Source organism: Coloeus monedula, assembly GCF_965178545.1.
Source record: "Coloeus monedula genome assembly, chromosome: 23".
Classification (NCBI taxonomy): Eukaryota; Metazoa; Chordata; class Aves; order Passeriformes; family Corvidae; genus Coloeus; species Coloeus monedula.
The window spans coordinates 2,310,150-2,329,410 of NC_138803.1; the positions used below are offsets into that span (position 1 = coordinate 2,310,150).

General features: G+C 59.5%; 1 protein-coding gene across 2 annotated transcripts in view; it reads right to left on the reverse strand.

The window, feature by feature from the left end:
• Positions 1 to 19,261, reverse strand: part of KIF21B (kinesin family member 21B) — a gene marked incomplete at both ends in the record, with an annotated part of 39,334 nt that overhangs the window by 12,603 nt on the left and 7,470 nt on the right. For both annotated transcript variants that reach the window (XM_082296326.1, XM_082296325.1), the window contains 17 exons: positions 156 to 385; positions 775 to 843; positions 1,237 to 1,344; positions 1,499 to 1,698; positions 2,267 to 2,458; positions 2,753 to 2,870; positions 3,345 to 3,426; positions 3,672 to 3,896; positions 4,716 to 4,779; positions 4,890 to 5,079; positions 6,030 to 6,225; positions 6,780 to 6,895; positions 7,381 to 7,548; positions 7,879 to 8,013; positions 8,243 to 8,392; positions 10,672 to 10,854; positions 11,204 to 11,426. In XM_082296326.1, coding sequence (XP_082152452.1) covers positions 156 to 385; positions 775 to 843; positions 1,237 to 1,344; positions 1,499 to 1,698; positions 2,267 to 2,458; positions 2,753 to 2,870; positions 3,345 to 3,426; positions 3,672 to 3,896; positions 4,716 to 4,779; positions 4,890 to 5,079; positions 6,030 to 6,225; positions 6,780 to 6,895; positions 7,381 to 7,548; positions 7,879 to 8,013; positions 8,243 to 8,392; positions 10,672 to 10,854; positions 11,204 to 11,426 — 2,649 coding nt within the window. The remainder of the gene's footprint in view (positions 1 to 155; positions 386 to 774; positions 844 to 1,236; positions 1,345 to 1,498; positions 1,699 to 2,266; positions 2,459 to 2,752; positions 2,871 to 3,344; positions 3,427 to 3,671; positions 3,897 to 4,715; positions 4,780 to 4,889; positions 5,080 to 6,029; positions 6,226 to 6,779; positions 6,896 to 7,380; positions 7,549 to 7,878; positions 8,014 to 8,242; positions 8,393 to 10,671; positions 10,855 to 11,203; positions 11,427 to 19,261) is intronic.

A 19,261-nucleotide genomic window follows, 5' to 3' on the forward strand; every position in this document is an offset into this window, starting at 1 on the left:
CACACTCTGCCAGCACAGCTTATCCCAGGGTCACTGATTTAATATGGGTCAAGTGGACACTAAGAAGCCACCCTTCAACCTCCGCCACCAGCCAAAAGCCAGGCATGGGGGTCCCTGGGATGTCTCACCCCCTACCACCCAGCCCCTGCCCTGACCTGGCAGGCCGGGCCCCATTAATGGAGGATGAGGGGTCTCCCAGGAAGTTGTTGATTTTCCTGTTCCACTGGCGCACGATGGTGGAGACGGAGCGAGCGCCAGACTCGGGCTCGGAGGAGGTGGTGCTGGCCGAGACCTCTGCGCCTGAGTCCAGCATGGCCGGCTTCTGGCCCATCCTGCCTGCCACCCGGTCTGACATGGGCTTGGCCAGGCGGCGCAGAGCTGACACCTGCCCGGAGCAAGGACAGAAGAGAGGGTGTCAGCTGGGCAGCCCCACCCAGCCTAAACCCATTGGCATCACCTCCAGGTCCCCACAGGTCTGAGAGTGGCAGCTCTGTAGACCCAAAGCCCAGGGACATTTGTGCCTCATGGGTTTCCCTCTCCTCCCTCACAGCCCACCCCTGCCCCCAGGCTCTGCTGCTCAGCACGGGGAATTCTGCTGCTGCCTACAGCCATTTCACACCCAGTTCCTGAGCCATAAAACCCCCTCCTGTCCTTTTGGGAACCTCATTCCCACAGCCAGCCCTGTCTGGAGAATGGGATTTCTCTAAGCCAAGCACTGGGGCCGAGACCTCCATGGGAGCTGGGGGCTATGTGGAGGAAACCCCCTTTCCTCACCTCCTGTGTTTTCCTCCGCAGCACTATTTCCTGCTGCCGCTTCTGAGATTCCAGAGCCCTGATCTGGAACTGCATGAGTGAGAAAGAAAAAGACACCCCTGAGGTCCAGTCCAAACACTCCAGTGGTGGTCACAGTCCCAGTGCTCCCTTTGGCAGAGTCTCACTCCTGATTCTAACAACGAGCAGGCTCCCAGCCTTGAGCTGGCTCTGGTTGGACATCCCCCCTCCCACAGCCTCCCCCACAACTGCAACAGGAGCTGTGGGAAGCCTTTGGGAACCGTTCATCCAGCTGTGCTCTGCTAGGACTGTGCAGGCTCCAGTGAGGCCACGAGCGCAGCAGGGCACCGAGCTTCGAGGTACCTGTGAGCCCCTGGAGTGCCAGAGCAGGACAAACACCCCGTCCCCAGCCAGGCCAGCCCCTGCACGGGGCCATGGGCGGCATGTGGCCAGCCAGGCTCTCACCTCCTGCCGGCGCTGCTCCTTCTTGAGCTGCGCGATCTCCCGGTTCCTCTTGGTCTCCGCCAGCCGCCTCCGCTGCTGCTCCTCCCGCATCTGCTTCATCAGCGCCACCTGCAACGGAGAGTCCCGCGTGTGCCACTGCCCTGGGGCACCCACCCGCCCAGCAGACACGCTCTGCACTTGCCACCAGAGCGGGGAACATTGCTCCAAGCAGAGAGCCGGGCTCGTCCAGGTGATTCCTCCCTGCCCTGGAGCATCCAGGTACCTTTGCCTTCTTCATCTCAGCCACTTCTGCCTGCAGCTTCCGCAGCTCCCGCTCATAGCGGGACTGGTTCTTGAGCAGGCGAGCATGCTCCTTCTGGGCCGCCTGGAGCTTCTGCAGGTCCCGGTTCATCTCCTTCAGCCGCTTCTCATAGTCTGCTTTGATCTTGTTGGCTTTCTCCTCCGTGTAGCACTCCATGGTGCCTGGTGGGTGAGGAGAGGGCCATGCACCCCAGGATCCTCCTGCACCCACATACCCTGCCTGGAGGCACCAGGCACTGTGTCCCTCCCTGTCCCATCAGAGCCGCCCTCACCCCATTGTGAACTGGGGTCTGCCTGGGAATACCCACTGGAGGAGCTCAGCACAGAGAGAAGACACAGTGGCTGAGCTGAGCAGAGCTGCAGACTGAGACCCACAGCCACATATATGGGTGACGCTATTTAAGCCTGGAGATCAGCCATGCCACTGGGTCTTTTGCCCCTCAGCCCCTCAGTTTCCCCAGGAGTCCCCACAGTTCATGAAGTGGTGCTCCAGGCTGGGAGAGGCTTTGCCTCGCCATCCTTCTCCAGCAGCAGCAGGGTCCAGAGCTGTGCAGCTGACTGATGCTGCTCCCATGGCAAGACAAACAGAGCCTTGCGGGTGCCAGGGATTCGAGTAGAGGCAGGGGGATGACAAAGCTCTACCACAGCCAGGGGTGGATGCTTAGACTTAGAGTTAGCTGGGCTCAAGCTGGAACTGGGGATGGGATCCCACGGGTGAGGCGGTTCTCACTGAGGTTTTGCAGGACCCGGTCCCGCTCCAGCTGCGTGTCCCGAATCTTGTTCTGCAGTAGGATCAGCTTCTCCTCATACTGGTGCTTGAGGGTCTGCAAACGCCGCTGGCTGTTCTCCAGCTCATCAATCAGCTTCTGCTTGATCTCAATCTCACAGGTCAGATCTGCCAGGTCGGCCTGGAAATTCACAGCTGGAGGCAGAGGAGAAAGTCAGGCTGGGAGGGATGGGGGAGCATCACTTCCATGGCCCCACTGAGTCACAGCACACAGAGAGGGCAGAGGGGCTGATGGCAGCCCACGCTGCTGGGGAGCAGCAGAACCCCAAAGAGCACTGCAGCAACCCTGGGGCTCTTGCAAGTCCCACAGGGCAGACGTGGCTGGGGTGTTTTGGTGAACTCTGCCTTGCCAAGAGAGCAGAGCTCATTGCCAGAGATACCAGCAAATGCCCCCCCATGCCCACAGCTGTGTGCAGATCTGCACTTTACCCTTCTCCTCTGCATCCGAGTCTGAGTCCACCAGGCTCTCTTCACTGCCCGAGTCCTCATCTTCATCCTCGCGCCCATCCTCTTCCTCACAGCCACTCTCATCCTGTTCTTCCTCCTCCTGCAAAATGAGTGCCTAATCTCAGCGAGCAGGAGGGCCTGTCCCTCTCCCCACAGCTTCTCCCTCCCTCAAACCTGAGCTCACCCTACAGCAATGAGCCACAGCCCCACAAGTGGGACCCAGCCTCCCACACAGGATGCCCAGGAGCTGCAGCACCATTTCTGGACCCCCAGCACACACCATTGAGAGAAGCAGCAATTTGACCCATCCATTCTTGCATCCATCCCTTCCCAGCTGAGCAGCCTGACCCCTCTTCATCTATGCTGATTGAAACCAAGCCCCCAAAAATGTGGACTCCTACAGCAGGGCTGACTGGGGAGTATCCAACTTCCCCCTGCTCCAGCACAGAGTCCTCAGCAAAACGACCCTTCCAGGCCACTTCAGGGCCAGGCCCAGCTTGGTCCCTGTCCCACGTGTGGCAATTACAGTGCTCCACCCAGGCAGCCCCGCAGTGTGAGCACGATGCCCACTCACCTCTTCAACCTCGTTCTCATCCGTCTCCTCCCCGTTGTCCTGCTGCAGCTTCTGCCGCTTCTTAAACGCCTCCTTCTCCGGGCTGGGGGGAGCAGAGGGGGCCTGGTGAGTCCCAGCATGGGAGAGGCCAGAAACAGCTTCTGCCGGGACCACCCTCCCTGTTGCTTTTGGGGAAAAGAGCCTCTGGAATTATGTGATGGGTGAAAAGGAGACCAAGGGCAAGGCAGGGCTGGGAGGGGAGCCCAGGCGTGCGGGGAAGCAGCATACCCAACCCCAGAGGGACAGACCGGCGCTCAGCTCCCCCTCCCCAGCAGCAGCCGCCGTCACCTCTTCCTCTGCTGCCGCCGCTCCTTCTTTTTCAGGCGCTCCAGGTCCTGCTTGGCCCTTCGGAGGACATCAGAGGCCTCTGTCTCCAGCGGGGCCGCGGGGCTGCACAGACCAGCCAGGCCAGCGGCCGGCGAGGAGCCCATGGAGTAGGGGGGCCGGGCAGAGACGCGCGAGAGGCTGCGGCGCAGGGACTCGTTCATGGACTCGCTCTCCAGGAGCTTTGTCCTAGGGAGTGGAAACAGGGAGTAGTCAAAGAGGGGCCATCCCACTGCCCCTAGAGGGGGGGATCTTGCCTGAGTTTAGAATCACAGAATAAATTGGGTTGGAGGGGACCTTAAACCTCGCCTCATTCCACAGCCCTGCTGTGGGCAGGGACACATTCCACTAGACCAGGTTGCTCCAAGCTCCATCCACTTGCAGGGATGGGATAACCACAACTGTGCCATTGCCTCACCACTCTCACAGAGAAGAATTTCTTCCTAACTTCTAACCTAAATCTCTCCACTTTTAGTTTAAAGCCATTCCCCCTTGCCCTATCACTATCTGTCCATGTAAAAAAAAAAAAAATCCAGCACTCTCCCTCTTTCTCATAAACCTCCTTTAGGCAGTGGAAGGGGCTCTAAGATCTCCCCAGAGTCTTCTACAGGCTGACCATGATGTGCTTGGATGGTGTCAGCCAGGGACAGAGTCACTACTAAGCCATTCCTGCTAATGATGGCGCAGAAAGCCACAATGCTGCCAGACAGGGTTCCAGGATCGTGCAAGAGACTGGGATGGACCCAACTTTGGGAGGCAGCAGTCCCTGGAAGACCCCAGGCACTCCAAACAGGACCTCCCCCTCTATCAGTGCCCACACCAAGGACAACAATGGCCAAAGCACTGCCTGGCACCAAGGCCGGGCCTCCTTCAACAGTGTATAGCAGCAGTGCCAGCAGCTGCTGTTCCACGAGGCTTACAGTTCACCCCAGCAACGCTGGAGGCCCTGAGCTGTGCGAGCCACCCAGCCCCAGCCCCTGGCACCAGGACCCCAGTGTGCCCACTCACCTCAGCTCCTCAATCTCACGGATGTAGTTCTGGATGAGGGTGCCGATGGCTTCGTTGCCATCACCTGCAGCGGCAGAGGCACAGGGGGATGGAGGCAGGCACAGCTGTACCACAGCCCCCGTCCCAGCTGCTGCCTGGGCTGACCCACCATGCCACACACCAGCCCAGCCTCACCTGCTTTGGCCAGCATCAGGTTGGCCTCCTGGCTCATGAGGTAGGTGACCCTGCTGTTGATGGCATCGATGGCCTCCTGCATGGCCTTCACCCTCATGCGCAGGGCGCTGTTCTCCTTCTGCAGCATGGCGTTCTCACGGAACAGGTCACTGTAGCCCTCTGCGCCATCCTCCCCGATCACCCGCTTGCCCTGTGGGGACAGGAGGGAAGGCCCTGAGTGCAGGGCAAGCTGGAACACGGAGACCCAGCACTGCAGCCCTGGGGCAAGCCCAGACATGAAAGCAGGGACAAACCTAGGGACCAGGGAAGTCCGAGCTGAGCAGGCAGAGGGTGAGAGATGCTTCAGGGCTTCTCCCTGCCTTACCACCCCCAAAACCTGGCCAAGGCCCCGCCTTGACAGGCAGGAGCTGGGACCCTGTTTCTTAAGCCTCCTGACTCCTCCTAGCAGTGACTCCTATGCAGAGGGGCAGGGGATGGGAGGCAGGAGGGTCTGTCCCACTAACCCTGCCCCAATTCAAACACAAGGAGGGGGCTTTCTGCATCCATCTCTGCCTCCTCACCAGGGTCACTCCATCAGCTGGGTTTGCCTTTGGTGGAGCTAATTTTCCTCCCAGCAGCTTTGCATGGTGCTGTGTCTGGGATCTGTGCTGAAAACAGCACTGATCCCACAGGGATGATTTAGCTCCTGCTGAGCAGGGCTTGCACAGCACCAGGGGCTGTTCTGCCCCTCTCCCTGACCCACCAGCGCTGGGCCAGGGGTGCACAAGGAGCTGGGGGAACACATCCAGGACAGCTGTCCCCCACTCACCACAGGGATATCCCAAACCATGGGATGTCATGCTCAGCATATAAAGCTGGAGGTAGGAAGAAGAAACAGGGGGTGCCTGCAGTGTTGTCCCGAGCCACTGTTACACTTGACAGAGCCCTGCTGGGCTGGGGATGGCTGAACACCTCCCTGTGATGGGACATGGGCAATGAGTTCCTTGGCTTGCTTTACTTCTTAAACTGTATCTAAGCCAACGAGTTTTCTCCCTGCTCCTCTTGGAATTCTCTCCCCCATCCCACTGGGGGGCAGTGAACAGCTGGCTGCACGGGGTTCCCTTGCTGGCCAGGGTCACAGCAGGACACGGGGCCACTCACTGCCTTGTACTCCATCAGCTCCATCTGCAGCCGGGCGATCTCAGCCCGCAGGGCGCTGATCTGCTGGCTCGTCTTGTCCTGGTTCACCACCACTTTGTTCTTGATGTTGCGGGCCCGGTTCGCGTACTTGAGCGTGTTCAGGGTCTCCATGAAATCCCGGTCAGAGGGGCTCACGCAGGCGATCATGATGGTTTGGCTTGGGGGTGCAAGGGCAGCGTGAAAGAAAGTCCCGGCACTGTTTGGCAACCCAGCAGGTGGAAACCCAGGAGCCAGCACAGAACACACGCCCCAGACACCCATCCTGGGCCCTTCTGTGTTTTAAAACAAGCTATAAACTGTGTTCATCCCTCCCAGAGCCAGAGAACTCACAGGACCCCTCAAGCACATCACACAGTGCTGAGCAAAGGCAGCCCTCCCTCAGTGCCTCCCTCTCTGCAGGAGAGGCAGGGAATTCAGTCCCATGCTGGGCACAACCACTTGCCAAGTCCCAGATCTGCGAGGGCTCAGGAGGGTTTTGCACCACCTGATTCTGCCAAAGCTGCTAATTGCGCCTAAGGCTGGTGAGGAGCCACAATCTTTACATCTGCAAACTCATGCCGTGCCTGGAAGAAGGCATCCCTTCCCCATCAAGCAGCCCCTGGAGCCCTGAGACAGCTCCTACACAGCTCCAGAGCCCCTCAGCCCCATCTGCAGAGGGACAGCCCCAGCAGCCCTCACCCCAAGCTCAGCCCCCACCTGGGACCCCCTTACCTGTTGCCCCCGAGGGAGTCCTGCAGCAGGCGGGTGAGCTTGGAGTCGCGGTAGGGCACGTGCACAACCTTCTTGCTCTGGTCTCCGAGGGCACTGATGACATTCCCCAAGGCCAGCTACCAACACAGAGGGAAGCCCCCCCCCCAGATTCAGCCCTGGCTGAGGATACAGCTGCCAGGTAGCCAGCACGTCAGGCCTGGGGCACACACTGCAGCACAGGTTTGGGTTGCACAAGGGGCAGGCACTGGTCTTCCCTTAGCCTGGGCTGTTCCTCTCTCCCATGCTGCACTGAGAAGCAGCATCAAGCCCCAGGGTTGGTTTTGTAGCTCTGATTAGCAGATCTCACCCTTTTGGGACCTGCACACTGTGCCCAGCTGCACCCCTCCCCACAGCACACGTCTCCTTTGGCAGCAGAGCTGTGCTCTCACCGCTGGCACTGTGCACACTCCTGCCATCAGGCACGGGCAGCACGAACCCCAGCCAAGACAGCAGCACCCCAACAGCCCATGGTAGCTCCGAGCAAGACCCAGAAGTGTCACAGGCTTTCCCTGGCAGGCCTTGCCTTGCCACTGGCCCTACCCCGTGCAGCCTGGTGCCATACCAGCCCGCAGTTGATGGAGATCCCTTCCTTTGCCCTCTCGCCAGTGGCACCCGTCCGCTTCAGCCTCTCCGAGCCAGCCAGGTCCACGAAGTGAAACTTGGCTGTCAAGGTCTCGTACTCAGTGGCGGGTTGGGATCCATCCAGAAGGCTGCTCACCTCCCCATTCACCTGCAGCCAGGGACACACGAGGGGTCACCACCCCAGACTGGAGCAGGCAGAAGCTCCCTTGGCTTCACTCAGATGTCAATGAGAGTCTGAGCGTTCCCCCTCCGTATCCAGCCCCTCAGAGATGGGGACAGGATCCCAAGAGCAGCTTGCTCTGAGCCACCCTCAGCTCCCATTAAATCCTAATGCTGGCCGTGACTGGAGAGAAGACAGAAAAATCCCTGCTTCTCTTCACCAGACTTCAAACCCTCTCCCCTTCCCAAGGGAACTTCATGCATCACCTGGATATGGAACCCAGGAACAGCCTGGCCATGAGGCAGGACCACATCTCACCAGCTCTGGGCGGGCACACACTCTCGTCTGGCACAGGTGAATGGTGAAGATGGCATGGGACCGGGAGCTCTGCACGTTCATCTGGGTGCTGGCAGTGGTGCGGGAAAGAGCTCCTTGTTTTAGGCACTGGATCAGCTACAATGACACCAGGCAGGGAAGGAAACCTTAAAGCACCCTTCTGGTGAGTCAGGACAGACCCTGTGCAGCTCAGTGGGCACACTGACCTTTTCCAGAACACGCCCAGGACTGCACTGTCCCACCCTGGGAGAGATCTCCCCCCACCAAGCTGTTCCCACATAGCACATCCCTGGCCAGGGGCAGCCAGCTGCCACCCCTGCTCTGTGTGTGCCCCCCCTGCACCCACCTCATCCTGGGAGCTGATGAGGCGTGATGTGACCCCTGTGGTGTAGATGCTTCCGCTGGCATCCTCGTGGATTTTGATGTTGGATTTGCGGTGCCGCGCATCAGGGTCGCGGGTGCTGTCGAACAGGTCCAGGATCTCCTCGTTGTAGAGCTGAGCGGGGCAGCAGTGGGCGTGGGGTGAGCAGAGGAAGCACGAGGCTGCTCAAGCCTGGCACTGGCAGGAGCTGCCCTCTGGCACCCTGCTGCCACTCCCCCCACAGCTGGGGATGCTCGTGTGCTCACACGCGTGTGCAAGGCTGAGCAGGGAGCTAGGGTGTGTGCAGGTGTAGGAGAGGAGGCACAAGCATGTGCATGCAGAGAGGATGGAACACAGGATGCACAGAGTCATGGAACCCTTCAGACTGGAAAAGCCCTCTAAGATCATCAACTCCAACCATTTACCCCAGCACTGCCATGTTAATCACTAACCCATGTCCCCAAGTGCCACACCCACACATCTTTTGGACATTTCCAGGGGTGGTGGCTACAGCACTGCCATGGGCACCCTGTGCCAATGCCAGAACACCCTTTCAGGGAAGAAATTTTTCCTAATATCCAATCTAAACCTCAGCTGGCACAGCTTGAGGCCGTTTCCTCTTGTCCTGTCCCTGTTCCCTGGGAGCAGAGCTCAACCCCCGCCTGGCCCCCCACCCTCCTGTCAGGAAGTTGTAGAGAGAGAGAAGGTCCTCCCTGAGCCTCCTCTTCTCCAGGCTGAGCCCCACAGTTCCCTTAGCCACTCCTCACCAGACTGGGGCTCCAGAACCCGCCATGCAAAGCTCTGAGCTGCAGTCTGGGTTGGTTTCCACAGCCCAACCCTGTCCAGTCCCTGGCCTATCCACTGAGCAGACACCCAGGAGCTACACATCCCCCTGACCTTCCTGGCTCACCTGGCCACAGGAGCCAGTGAAACCTCTCTCATCACAGCTCCTTGAAGTCATCTGTCAAGTGGAAAGGGGATAAGGGGGACCAGGGAGTGCTGAACAAGCAGGAAAACCCTGCTGCCCCAGAGCTGACTCCATCCTTATCTCAACTCTGCAGCATCCTCTCTCAGCCTGGGGTGGAGGGACACCCCTGCCCATCTGTCCCCCCACTATCACCATTCCATGTCACCCTCTTGTACCCCCACCCCAGTGCAGAGTGCTGGGTCACCCGAGGACTGCAGGTGCCTGGCCAGCAGAACGGATCAGGCTAATCTGTCCCTGGCTGCCCCAGGTGCCACCAGGCTCCTCAAAGTTTTAAACCTCCCAGAGCCTGCTCCCAGGAGCACAATCACAAGACAGGGATCAGCCAGAACAAGTCCTGTGCCCCTGCCAGGACAGGAGGGTTGGTGACCAGTGGCTGATGAGGCCATGTGCTGCTTTACCCATGCAGGACTTCAGGACAGGCAGGAAATTGCCCCCATTTCCATCCCAGCACACAGGATCCCTGAAGAGAAGCCCCATGAGCTGAGCACAATTGGGAAGGCAACCAGGAGCTTGGCTAGGCCAAGTGATGGGAATGGGAGGATGCAACAGCGCCGCAGGAGCTAACAGGGGCTCTGCAGATGGAGACATAAGTGGGAAGGATTTCCCCAGCAAGGAGGTGACTTTGGGCCCTCTCCAAGCCATCAGCATCTGAAGACACCAAGGTGTGATGGCCAAGAAAACCACCTGGAAGCAAGATGACAGCACGGGGTCCCTCCCTGCCCATCTCCTCTGGGCGCATCCCAGGTCACAACCTCAACCAGATGAAGCCTGCTTGGGAGCTCAGCTTTGCTCAACATCACCCTGTGCTTTCTCACTGGGGCCTTCAACCAGTTCCCACCTGCATCTCTTTGCTCTTTCAGCCCAGGAGCAACCCCCAGAAAAACGCTGCCAACACACGAGGTCCATGGGCTTCCCAGGACAAACTTCTCCAGGGAATGAAGCCATTAACAGAAGGGGCTTTTAAATAGGAGAAGCCAGGACAGAGGCAGGAGAGGATGCATTCTCAATGTCAGAGATGCAACAAAGGACATGGAAAACAGCACAGTCCTTCCTCAACCCCACCAAGAGTGGCACCTTCTCCTCTTCCTGTTTCACTGGCAACTCTGGTCCAAGGTAGCAGGTATCCCGCTATCCTTGACCTCAAACAGGGGCAAGACAGCCCAGAGCCCCTGGATCACCAGGGGACCAAGCCATAAGACCCTTCCCATGGTGGGAGCTCCCTCCACCCAGTTTGTAGCCATCGTGAGGCCAACAACATCGAGGTGCTTCGAGTCTCCACGGCACCAGCACACATCCCCAGTCCCATGCCCACTGAGGGCTCCAGCTCTGTTGGGAAGCAGTCAGGGCACGGAGATCTCAAGGCACCCAAGGCATGGGAGAGGAGCAAGGACGGGGCAGGGTGTCCCCCAGACCTCCCACCACCCACCTCCAGGAACTGGGCGCTGACTTTGAACTCGGGTGCTGCCACGCCCTGGCTCTGGGCCGCTCGCTTGCGCTCCTCGATGCCGCTGAAGAGGTGGCTGATGGCCCGCGGGATGATGCCCTGCTCCTCCTCGGAGATGCTCATGTCGAAGCCGGTGCCCATGGTGTACGTCTTCCCTGCGCCAGTCTGTGCAGAGACAGAGAGGGGCAGCTGATTGGGCCTTCCCAGGCTCAGCTCAATGCACCCCACATTCTCCCCCTGCTACTTTAGGCTCCCCAAACACCCTCACTGAGCCACCGTGACCCCCAGCAACACATCAGCTCCCACATTCCCATCCCAGCCCTGCCTCTTCCCACCCAGTGCCACCCCTGCCCCCAGCTCTCACCCAACCAGGGGCAGCTCTGTTCTCTCCATACCCAGGATCTCACACACCCTGCACCTTCCTTAACCTCTGCAGGTGCCCTCCCAGTATCCCCAGTGCTGCTGGAGAGCCCAACACTGGGGGCAGACCCCTCAGAGCGGGCAGGGCCTGTACCTGCCCGTAGGCCAGCACAGTGGCATTGTAGCCCTCGAAGCAGCCCTCGATGAGCTTCCCCATACAGGTCGTGTAGATCCGCTCCTGCCATGTGTCCAGGTCAAAGACGAAGTCATAGGTGAAGGCCTTGTCCTTCCCCAGCAGCACCTGGGGCTCACCAGGTGTCACCGAGGTACAGATGTGACATCCCTCTATCTTCTCTTTGGGCAGCTGCGGACGGATCCTATGGGAAGAGAAGCAGGCTGAGGGCAGCCCAGCCTTGGGGGACACCAGTCTGGTCCTGAGGATGTGAGCACAGCCCATGCTGGGTGCCGTGTCCTAGAGTGTGTCTAGTCCAGCACAACTGGAGGCAAAAGACTGTTCCCTGCTCTGCACTGGCACAGCCTCACCTTGAGCGCTGTGTGCAGTTTTGGGCACTGCAGTGTAAGAAAGACATAAAGGTATTAGGGAGTGTCCAAAGGAGGGACAGGAGAACGGCGAAGGGCCTTGAGGAACCATATGAGAAGCAGCTGAGGTCACTTGGCTTGTTCAGACTGGATAAAAGCACCATGAGGTCAGACCTTATCGAGCTCTGCAGCTTCCCCACAAGGAGCAGCTCCAATCTCTGCTCTCTGTGACAGGGACAGGACCCAGTGTAACAGCTGGAGCTGTGCCAGGGGAGGGTTAGGCTGGAGAGCAGGGAAAGGTTCTTCCCCCAGAGGCTGCTGGGCACTGCCCAGGCTCCCCAGGGAATGGGCACGGCCCCGAGGCTGCCAGAGCTCCAGGAGCGTTTGGACACCGTTCCCAGGGATGCCCAGGGTGGGATTGTTGGGGTGTCTGTGCAGGGCCAGGGGTTGGAATCAGTGAACCTTGTGGGTCCCCTCCAGCTCAGGACATTCTCCAATCTCTGCTGGAAACATGGCTCATGCAGGCAGGGCACGGGCAGCACCTCTGCCTGCAACATGGAGCATACAGGGCAGGGGAAGCCTCAGCTCCTGCAGCCAGCCATCACCCTGACCTCCTTGTAGCTGAGAACAGAGATTGACACATCCCAGAAATACCAGCAGACACCTCCACTCCTGAGGTGACAGGCAGGGCTGGGCACAGAGCCGGTAGCAACACACAGCCTGCACCCAAAACTGCCCCCGGACCACCAGCCCGGGCCAGGCAGCCCCCACGCCTGTGCTGGCTCATGCACCCCGATGCCCCCGGCAGGGCTGGGCACAGACACGGGCCATGGCATCAAAGAGGGGCTGGGCACAGACACGGGCCATGGCATCACAGCAGGGCTGGGCACAGACACAGGCCATGGGATCACAGCAGGGCTGGGCACAGACACGGGCCACAGCATCAAAGAGGGGCTGGGCACAGACACGGGCCACGGCACCACAGCAGGGCTGGGCACAGACACGGGCCATGGCATCAAAGAGGGGCTGGGCACAGACATGGATCACAGCATCGCAGAGGGGCTGGGCACAGGCCATGGCATCGCAGCAGCCCCATCAGGGACCGGGGCACAGTCAGGCAGCCAGGCCACAGCACAGCCCCGCTCGCTGCCGACACAGACACATCAAACCGCAGCTACAGAGGCTTGAAATGCAAAATGCAGACACATGACGAGACAGTCCCCACCATTGGAACCAAACCCCTGCCCAGCCCAACAGCTGTCCCCAGCCGTGGACTCGACGATGGGATCGCGACAGGCGAGGCTGCGCTGGCTCCTGGCTTGGGCAGGGAGCGTGAGCCACCCATCGCATCCCACCCACGGCACTCAGCCCCTGCCCGAGAACGTGGGAGCGGAGCAGCTGGACCTGCACTGACACTGCTCCTCTTCAGGGCTGTCGGCGGATGCACTGGCTGCAGGAAGCTGGGGGCTCCCAGGGGACTCATGGAGAAAGGAGTCTGGAGCCAAGCACCATGCAAATAGTTCTCATTAGTGCTAATGACTGCACAGCTCCCGTCCCCGGGTGCTCCATAAACACAGCTATTAATTCCTTCAAACCACATCCCTGGCAAGCCACATCGAGACCTGAGCAGCTGCTGTGTGGATTGGGACTCAGAATCATGGAATCTCCTGAGCTGGAAGGGACCCACCAGGATCACCCAGTCCAACCCCTGGCCCTGCAGACAGCCCCAAATCCCGCCCTGGGCATCCCTGGCAGCGCTGTCCAAACGCTCCTGGAGCTCTGGCAGCCTCGGGGCTGTGCCCATTCATTCCCTGGGGAGCCTGGTCAGTGCCCAGCACCCTCGGGGGGAAGAACCTTTCCCTGATCTCCAGCCTGACCCTGCCCTGGCACAGCTCCACACCTGAGTCACCACTCCTCACCCACCCAGCCAGTGGCACACAAAGCCCAGGAGGGCCCAACCCCTGGGCTGTGTTTGGGGGCACAGGGTGTCCCTGGCAGGGCAGGCAGTGCACAGGCACCCCCTCACAGCAGAGGCATGGGAACAGCTCTGTGCCTCTGTGGATATATTTAGCTCAGCAGCCACAATAAAAAGCAGCTTCTGATGTGCTCAGTCCCAGACTCGTTCCTGTCGCCTTCCCAGGGTTCCACCCTCCTCCAGAAAAATTATCCCTGACTTTAATTACTTTTGGAACAAGATGATGTGCTTCCCCCATCCCCACCCTAGACATGCACAGCAACTGCGGCCCCAGGGAATGGGCAGAGGAACCAACTGGAGCTACAATACGTTTGGGAACTTTTTTTCCTGTTAGGAAAAAAGAGAGCAGGTTTTCAGCAAAATATTTCTTTGTCTCTCCACTTGCCCTCCACTCCCTCCAGAGGGTTAAATACCTGCAAGGGGGGGAGAAGCAGCACTGGAGGGGTGTGCACACATGAATTTTCCACAGGGCATTTAGGAACTCACTTTGAGCCTGGCCATGCTGGGCTGTTCCAGTGTCCATACACCAACACCAACATCTGCCCCACTCCCATTCCCCAAACCTCACTGCCCAACCAGCTCCAAGCACCCAAGAGACCCATTCCTCACCCTGGCTCTCCCAACCAGGGGACCTGTGGGGCTGGAGAGGACCCAGTGTGCCAATACCTGGAGTGCTCCCCCATGCCATCCTGTCCTGGCTCCCCAGCGTGAGAGAGGCATGGGAGATGCAGGAACCCCCCCAGGAAGGTCTTGCTCTTCAGGCAATTGCCCGAGCATCACCCAGGGATGTCCCTGGGAGCTGCTGCCAGCTGGTGGACAAATACTACAGACTCTGCTATGAGAGTGGGATGAGTGGAGCAAGAGAGCAAGGACGGGCACCAGCTGCCAAAACTCGTGTGGGAAAGCACAGAGACATCACAAAGCATCATGGGGGTCTTATGTGGCCACCAGGAGACATCTCAGAGGGTTTCTCTAGGCCAGTGCAGCTGCTCCTCCTGCTCCCCAGTGTGCAACTGGCCCGGCTCTCCTGTACCAGAGTGTGGCACCCCTGCCCTCTCAGGAAGCCCACCAGGCTGGGCACTGGGCAACATGAGACACTGGTTGGGTTAGGGAGGTGTTCACATGTAGTTCCAAGTCATGCCCAGGCACCATGACACCTCCTCCAAACATGGAATCATGGAATTGTTTAGGTTGAAAAAGCTCTCTAAGATCATTGAGTCCAACCATTCCCCCAGCTCTGCCATACTCACCACTAACCCACGTCCCCTGGTGCCACACCCACACATCTTTTGGACACTCTCAGGGATGGCAACTCCACCACTGCCCTGGGCACCCTGTGCCTGACCACCCTTTCAGGGAAGAAATTTTTCCTTATATCCAACCTAAACCTCCCCAGGACAACTTGAGGCCGTTTCCTCTTGTCCTGTCACTTTTTACCTGGGAGCAGAGCTCAACCTGGCTCCATGCTCCTGTCAGGGAGTTATAGAGAGCAAGAAGGTCCCCTCTGACCCTCCTTTTTTCCAGGCTGAGCCCCCCCAGTTCCCTCAGTCCCTCCTGGTGCTCCAGACCCTTTTCTAGCCCCATTCATTTCTCTGGACATGCCCCTTCTCCAGCCCCTCAATCTCTTTCTAGTGAGGGTTCCAAGGCTGCCCTCAGGAATGGAGGTGCCTCAGCAGTGCCCAGCTCAGAGGGATGAGCACTGCCCTGGTCCTAAGGCTGGTACAAGCCAGGTCACCTTCTTGGCCACCTGGGCACACCTGGGCTCATGTTCAGCCACCACTGACCAGCATCCCCCAGGTCCTTTCCTGCCAGCAGCTTTCCAGCCAAACATGACAACCACCTACAGAGGCAGCCCGGGCTCTCTCCTTGGCCCTGTTCTCAACCCCTGCTGGTGACACTGTGGGAGGTTGCAGTGCTGCCATCCTCTGCCTCACTTTCCCATGTTCTCCCACAGATGAGCAACTTTGGTGGCCATAAAGTCACCATTTGAGTGTGTTCTGGCACTCCTTGTCCCTGCCACACCAAAGAAGGTCCTGGCCACATGCTGTCTGTTCATAGGTCCAGAAGAACCGGGTGTGATGCTGTCAGGGTCAAACCTGTGAGTGATGGAGATGCTCCCTCACCCGCCAGCCAACCTGCTCCGCACCCAGTCATGAGCCCCCAGCCCTGAGCACAGCTTGTGCCAACCAATGGGACCCACAGCAGAGCCAAACACATTGGGGTGCCCTGGCCTACAGGACTGGGACGCCCACCGAGAGCCTTGCTGCCCTCCTGAGGGTCCATGGCACAGGCTCCCGTGGTTATGTGGCCCTTAGGAACCTCACTGCCAAGCGCAGCCAAAATTAACCAGCAGTTAATTAACCAGTGGGGTGCTGCCTTCCACCCTCCAGCTTGGCAGGAGTGACCCAAGCCCCAGCTCTCCCAGCCAGTCCGTGCCCAGCCAGCCCCACACTGGCACTGGTGACCACTTGTGCCCAAAGTGGCTGTGGGGAGGATACGGCCTGTCCTGAGGCCAGCAAGGTGCTCAGTGCTCATCTCCCTCCCGCCCACATGAACACACCGGCCTCAGCACAGGCAGCACCCCAGGAAGGAGAGAGCCAGCAGGACCTCAGCCACACCAACCCCCACCCCCTCAGCTCCTCCCGAAGGGACGGGGACAAGGAATGGAGAGCCAGGACAGAGCTGCACGCTCCCAGCCAAATGCTCCTGCCAGGAAAACCTTCCCAGGCACCCCGTCCCCCAGGCAGGAGGTGGATGGATGAGCACACAGAGGAGCAGGTGGGGGTGCAGAAAATCCCTCCCCAGCCAGCAGCTCCCGCTGGGCATCTCAGCAGGAGCCTGATCCAGCCTCAGCATCCACAGCCATCAGCACGAGCTGTGCTGTGCGTGCCAGGAGAGCCGCAGCCACACAGGGACACACACAAAGGGGACCTCGGCTGGAGCGTCTCCACTGCTCCCCTTCCCATCCCTGCCAGGCTGGCAGGCTCTGAAAGCGCTGTCTCCATGGCTGAGCTGCCAGGGAGACCGAGCATCTGGGAAGAGGGCGGGGAGCGGGTCCTGCACCCCGAGGGGCAGGAGCTGAGGGGCAGGAGCTTCGGCAGGCACAAAGGGTGAGCTGTTCTGCACCGCTGCCCTGTGCCAGGCCTGGGGGAGCAGAGGAGGGCCTGGGAGCCAAGTGCCAGGTGGGCACTGTGAGGCAGCTCCACAGGCAGGGTCAGCCTGGGGTCCCTGATTGCAGCAGGCACAGCCTCCCGGGGAGGGAGCTGCCCATCCCAGCATCTCAAGCCCTACAAGAGGCCAAGGGATGGGGTTGACCACACCAGGCATAGCCAGTGTCCCCACTGCAGGGCTGCACACACCACCAGCCTCCTGCACTCCGAAGGGAGGCTGTCTCCTCGCACGGGACAGCACAGTTTGGCTGACGGGGACTGCTGGGTTCATGTCCTCCTCACCCAACTGCCTCACCTTCCTGTCTCCCAGCCCACCACCATGGCAGCCCCAAGGGGCTCGGAGTATCCTTGGCCCCCAGCACTTTGCCAAAGCCATGGCAGCACCCTCCCACAGCCCCCCAGCACAGAGCCAGAGCCACGACAGCCGCACCCCACCAAACTGCCTGTGGGCACATGCTGATGCCATGAAGATTTTTTGCCTTTTCTTTTATATCCCTGTTTTACCTTTTTACAACTTCTGTACTCTCAGTGCTTTTTGCCTACATTCTTGGACTTGTTTGTCAAGCTGAGAGACTCAACATTTTAGAAGCTTCGTAGCTGGGGATCGGTGTGCCCCAGAGCCCAAGGTCCTCTCCAGAACACATTCTGTAAACCAAGATAGAACCATCCAGGGGAAGGCTCCTTGGGGAGGGGGGCTCACTTGAGCCTCTCATTGGGGAATCTTTGATAGATCTGCTAATTAGTAACACCTAGAATATTATACCCAATGTTGGGAGGGGAAGAGAGACAGAGACACAGAGACAGACTCAGCAGGGTGCATCTCGATGCATATGACCTGGACGTGTGCACCTAAGGATCCTTAAAAATAAATACCAAGGTAAAATTCCTTTTCCCCTTCTAACCGTGTATGCCTCTTGATTTTAAGACCAGGAAAAGGCATCATGCCAGGCCATGCCATCCTGCTGGGACACAGCTGCCCTGGCACAGAGACAGAGGGACCCAGACCCATCACCCAGGATCACCCACATCACACAGGGGCTGTTGCACCTTCCAGGGAACCTGAGCACACACACCCTCCAACATTTCCCAGCGCTGTCAGGGGGCTGTAGGGCAGCTGCTCACAGACTTGGGGGGTCACAAAGAGTTCCTGTCCCTCCGAGACCTCTCTGCAAGCTGCCTGCAAACCCTACAAAGAGCTGTTCCTCTTCCCTCCCAAGGAGGCTGCTCAGCCAGGAAGGGCTGGCTGCCCAGGGAGCAGAGCCAGAGAGCTGGAGAGTGATGGGTGGAAGAGCTCCACGGGACTTTCCCTCTCTGTGCCAGGCCCCAGATGCTCATAGCCATGACCTCTTGTCCACTTTGCCTGCAGAGGGGCAAGGCTGCCCACTGCGATGCTGGGGAAGCACTGCCCCTCACCCAGCCACAGGCACCAGCTGCCGTGGGCTGGCAGAGGCTGGAGCTGGCAGACCCCACCAGGGCACAGCCCAGCTCTGTGAGCCTGTCAGAACAGGTGGGCTGGGCAAGCCCAGACAGCACCTGGCTCTTCTCCCCGCACTGCCTGCACGCATTCTGCTCCCTTCTCTGTTCCCACATCACCTGTGCTCACCCCACTCCCCACATCATCTGCATTCACCCCATTTCCCCTCCCCACACGACCCTGCATTCATCCCGCTCGCACGCCCACATCCCCTCTGCTTGCCCTGCTCCCATCCCCACTCCTCCCATGCCCCATCTCTGCTCCCTGTGCCACCGGCTCCCTCCAGCCTCCCCAGCTCAGAGCTGCAGCAGCACCAGCCCAGCAGCCCAGCCCTGCACACAGCTCCCCGTGCACCTCACTCTCCTCTGCCCCAAGCCTGCCCCCCACACTTTGCTGCTGCCCTGGTCAATCCCACCAAGCAGTCCAGGTCAGCCAGGAGGAGCAGCTCTCACATCCTCTGATGCTCTCCCAGGACATCTCATGGGTCTTGGACAGCCCAGGCACCACAGACCCAGCAGGTGAGGTGGGGTGTGGCACATGGGGTGCAGCACAGCAGTGTGGGGGGCACTCAGCTTGGCCAAGCAGCTCCCCAGGGCAGGATCAGAACAACGTTCTCCAGGTTTTCCCACATCTCCAGGCCAACACAGCAAGCACACATGGGGCTGCCTGCCCTCACCAGTGGCTCCCCAGGCCCAGATCCCATGGGGGAATCTTCCCCCTTGCCTGGGGAAGGATCTCCCAGCCCCATTCCCCCTGAGCATGGGGGCCCGGGGGAGCGCTGGCTGCCAAGGGCTGGCTCTCTGCACACAGGTTATATTGGACACAAACCAAGACAAAGTTCAGCATTTAATTACCACGGCAGGGAAGTGGCTCAGCAATCAGAGAAAATTGAATCAGGCTCCCCAGAGACTGCCAGGTCTGGTCAGCAAACGGTCCAATTAAGAGATAAAGCCAGGCACCTCCCAGCAGAAGCAAGCACAGCACAGAGCCCCCCATGCCACCGTGTCCCCATCGGACCCTACCGAGGCAGGGGGTGCCACAGCCAGCACGACT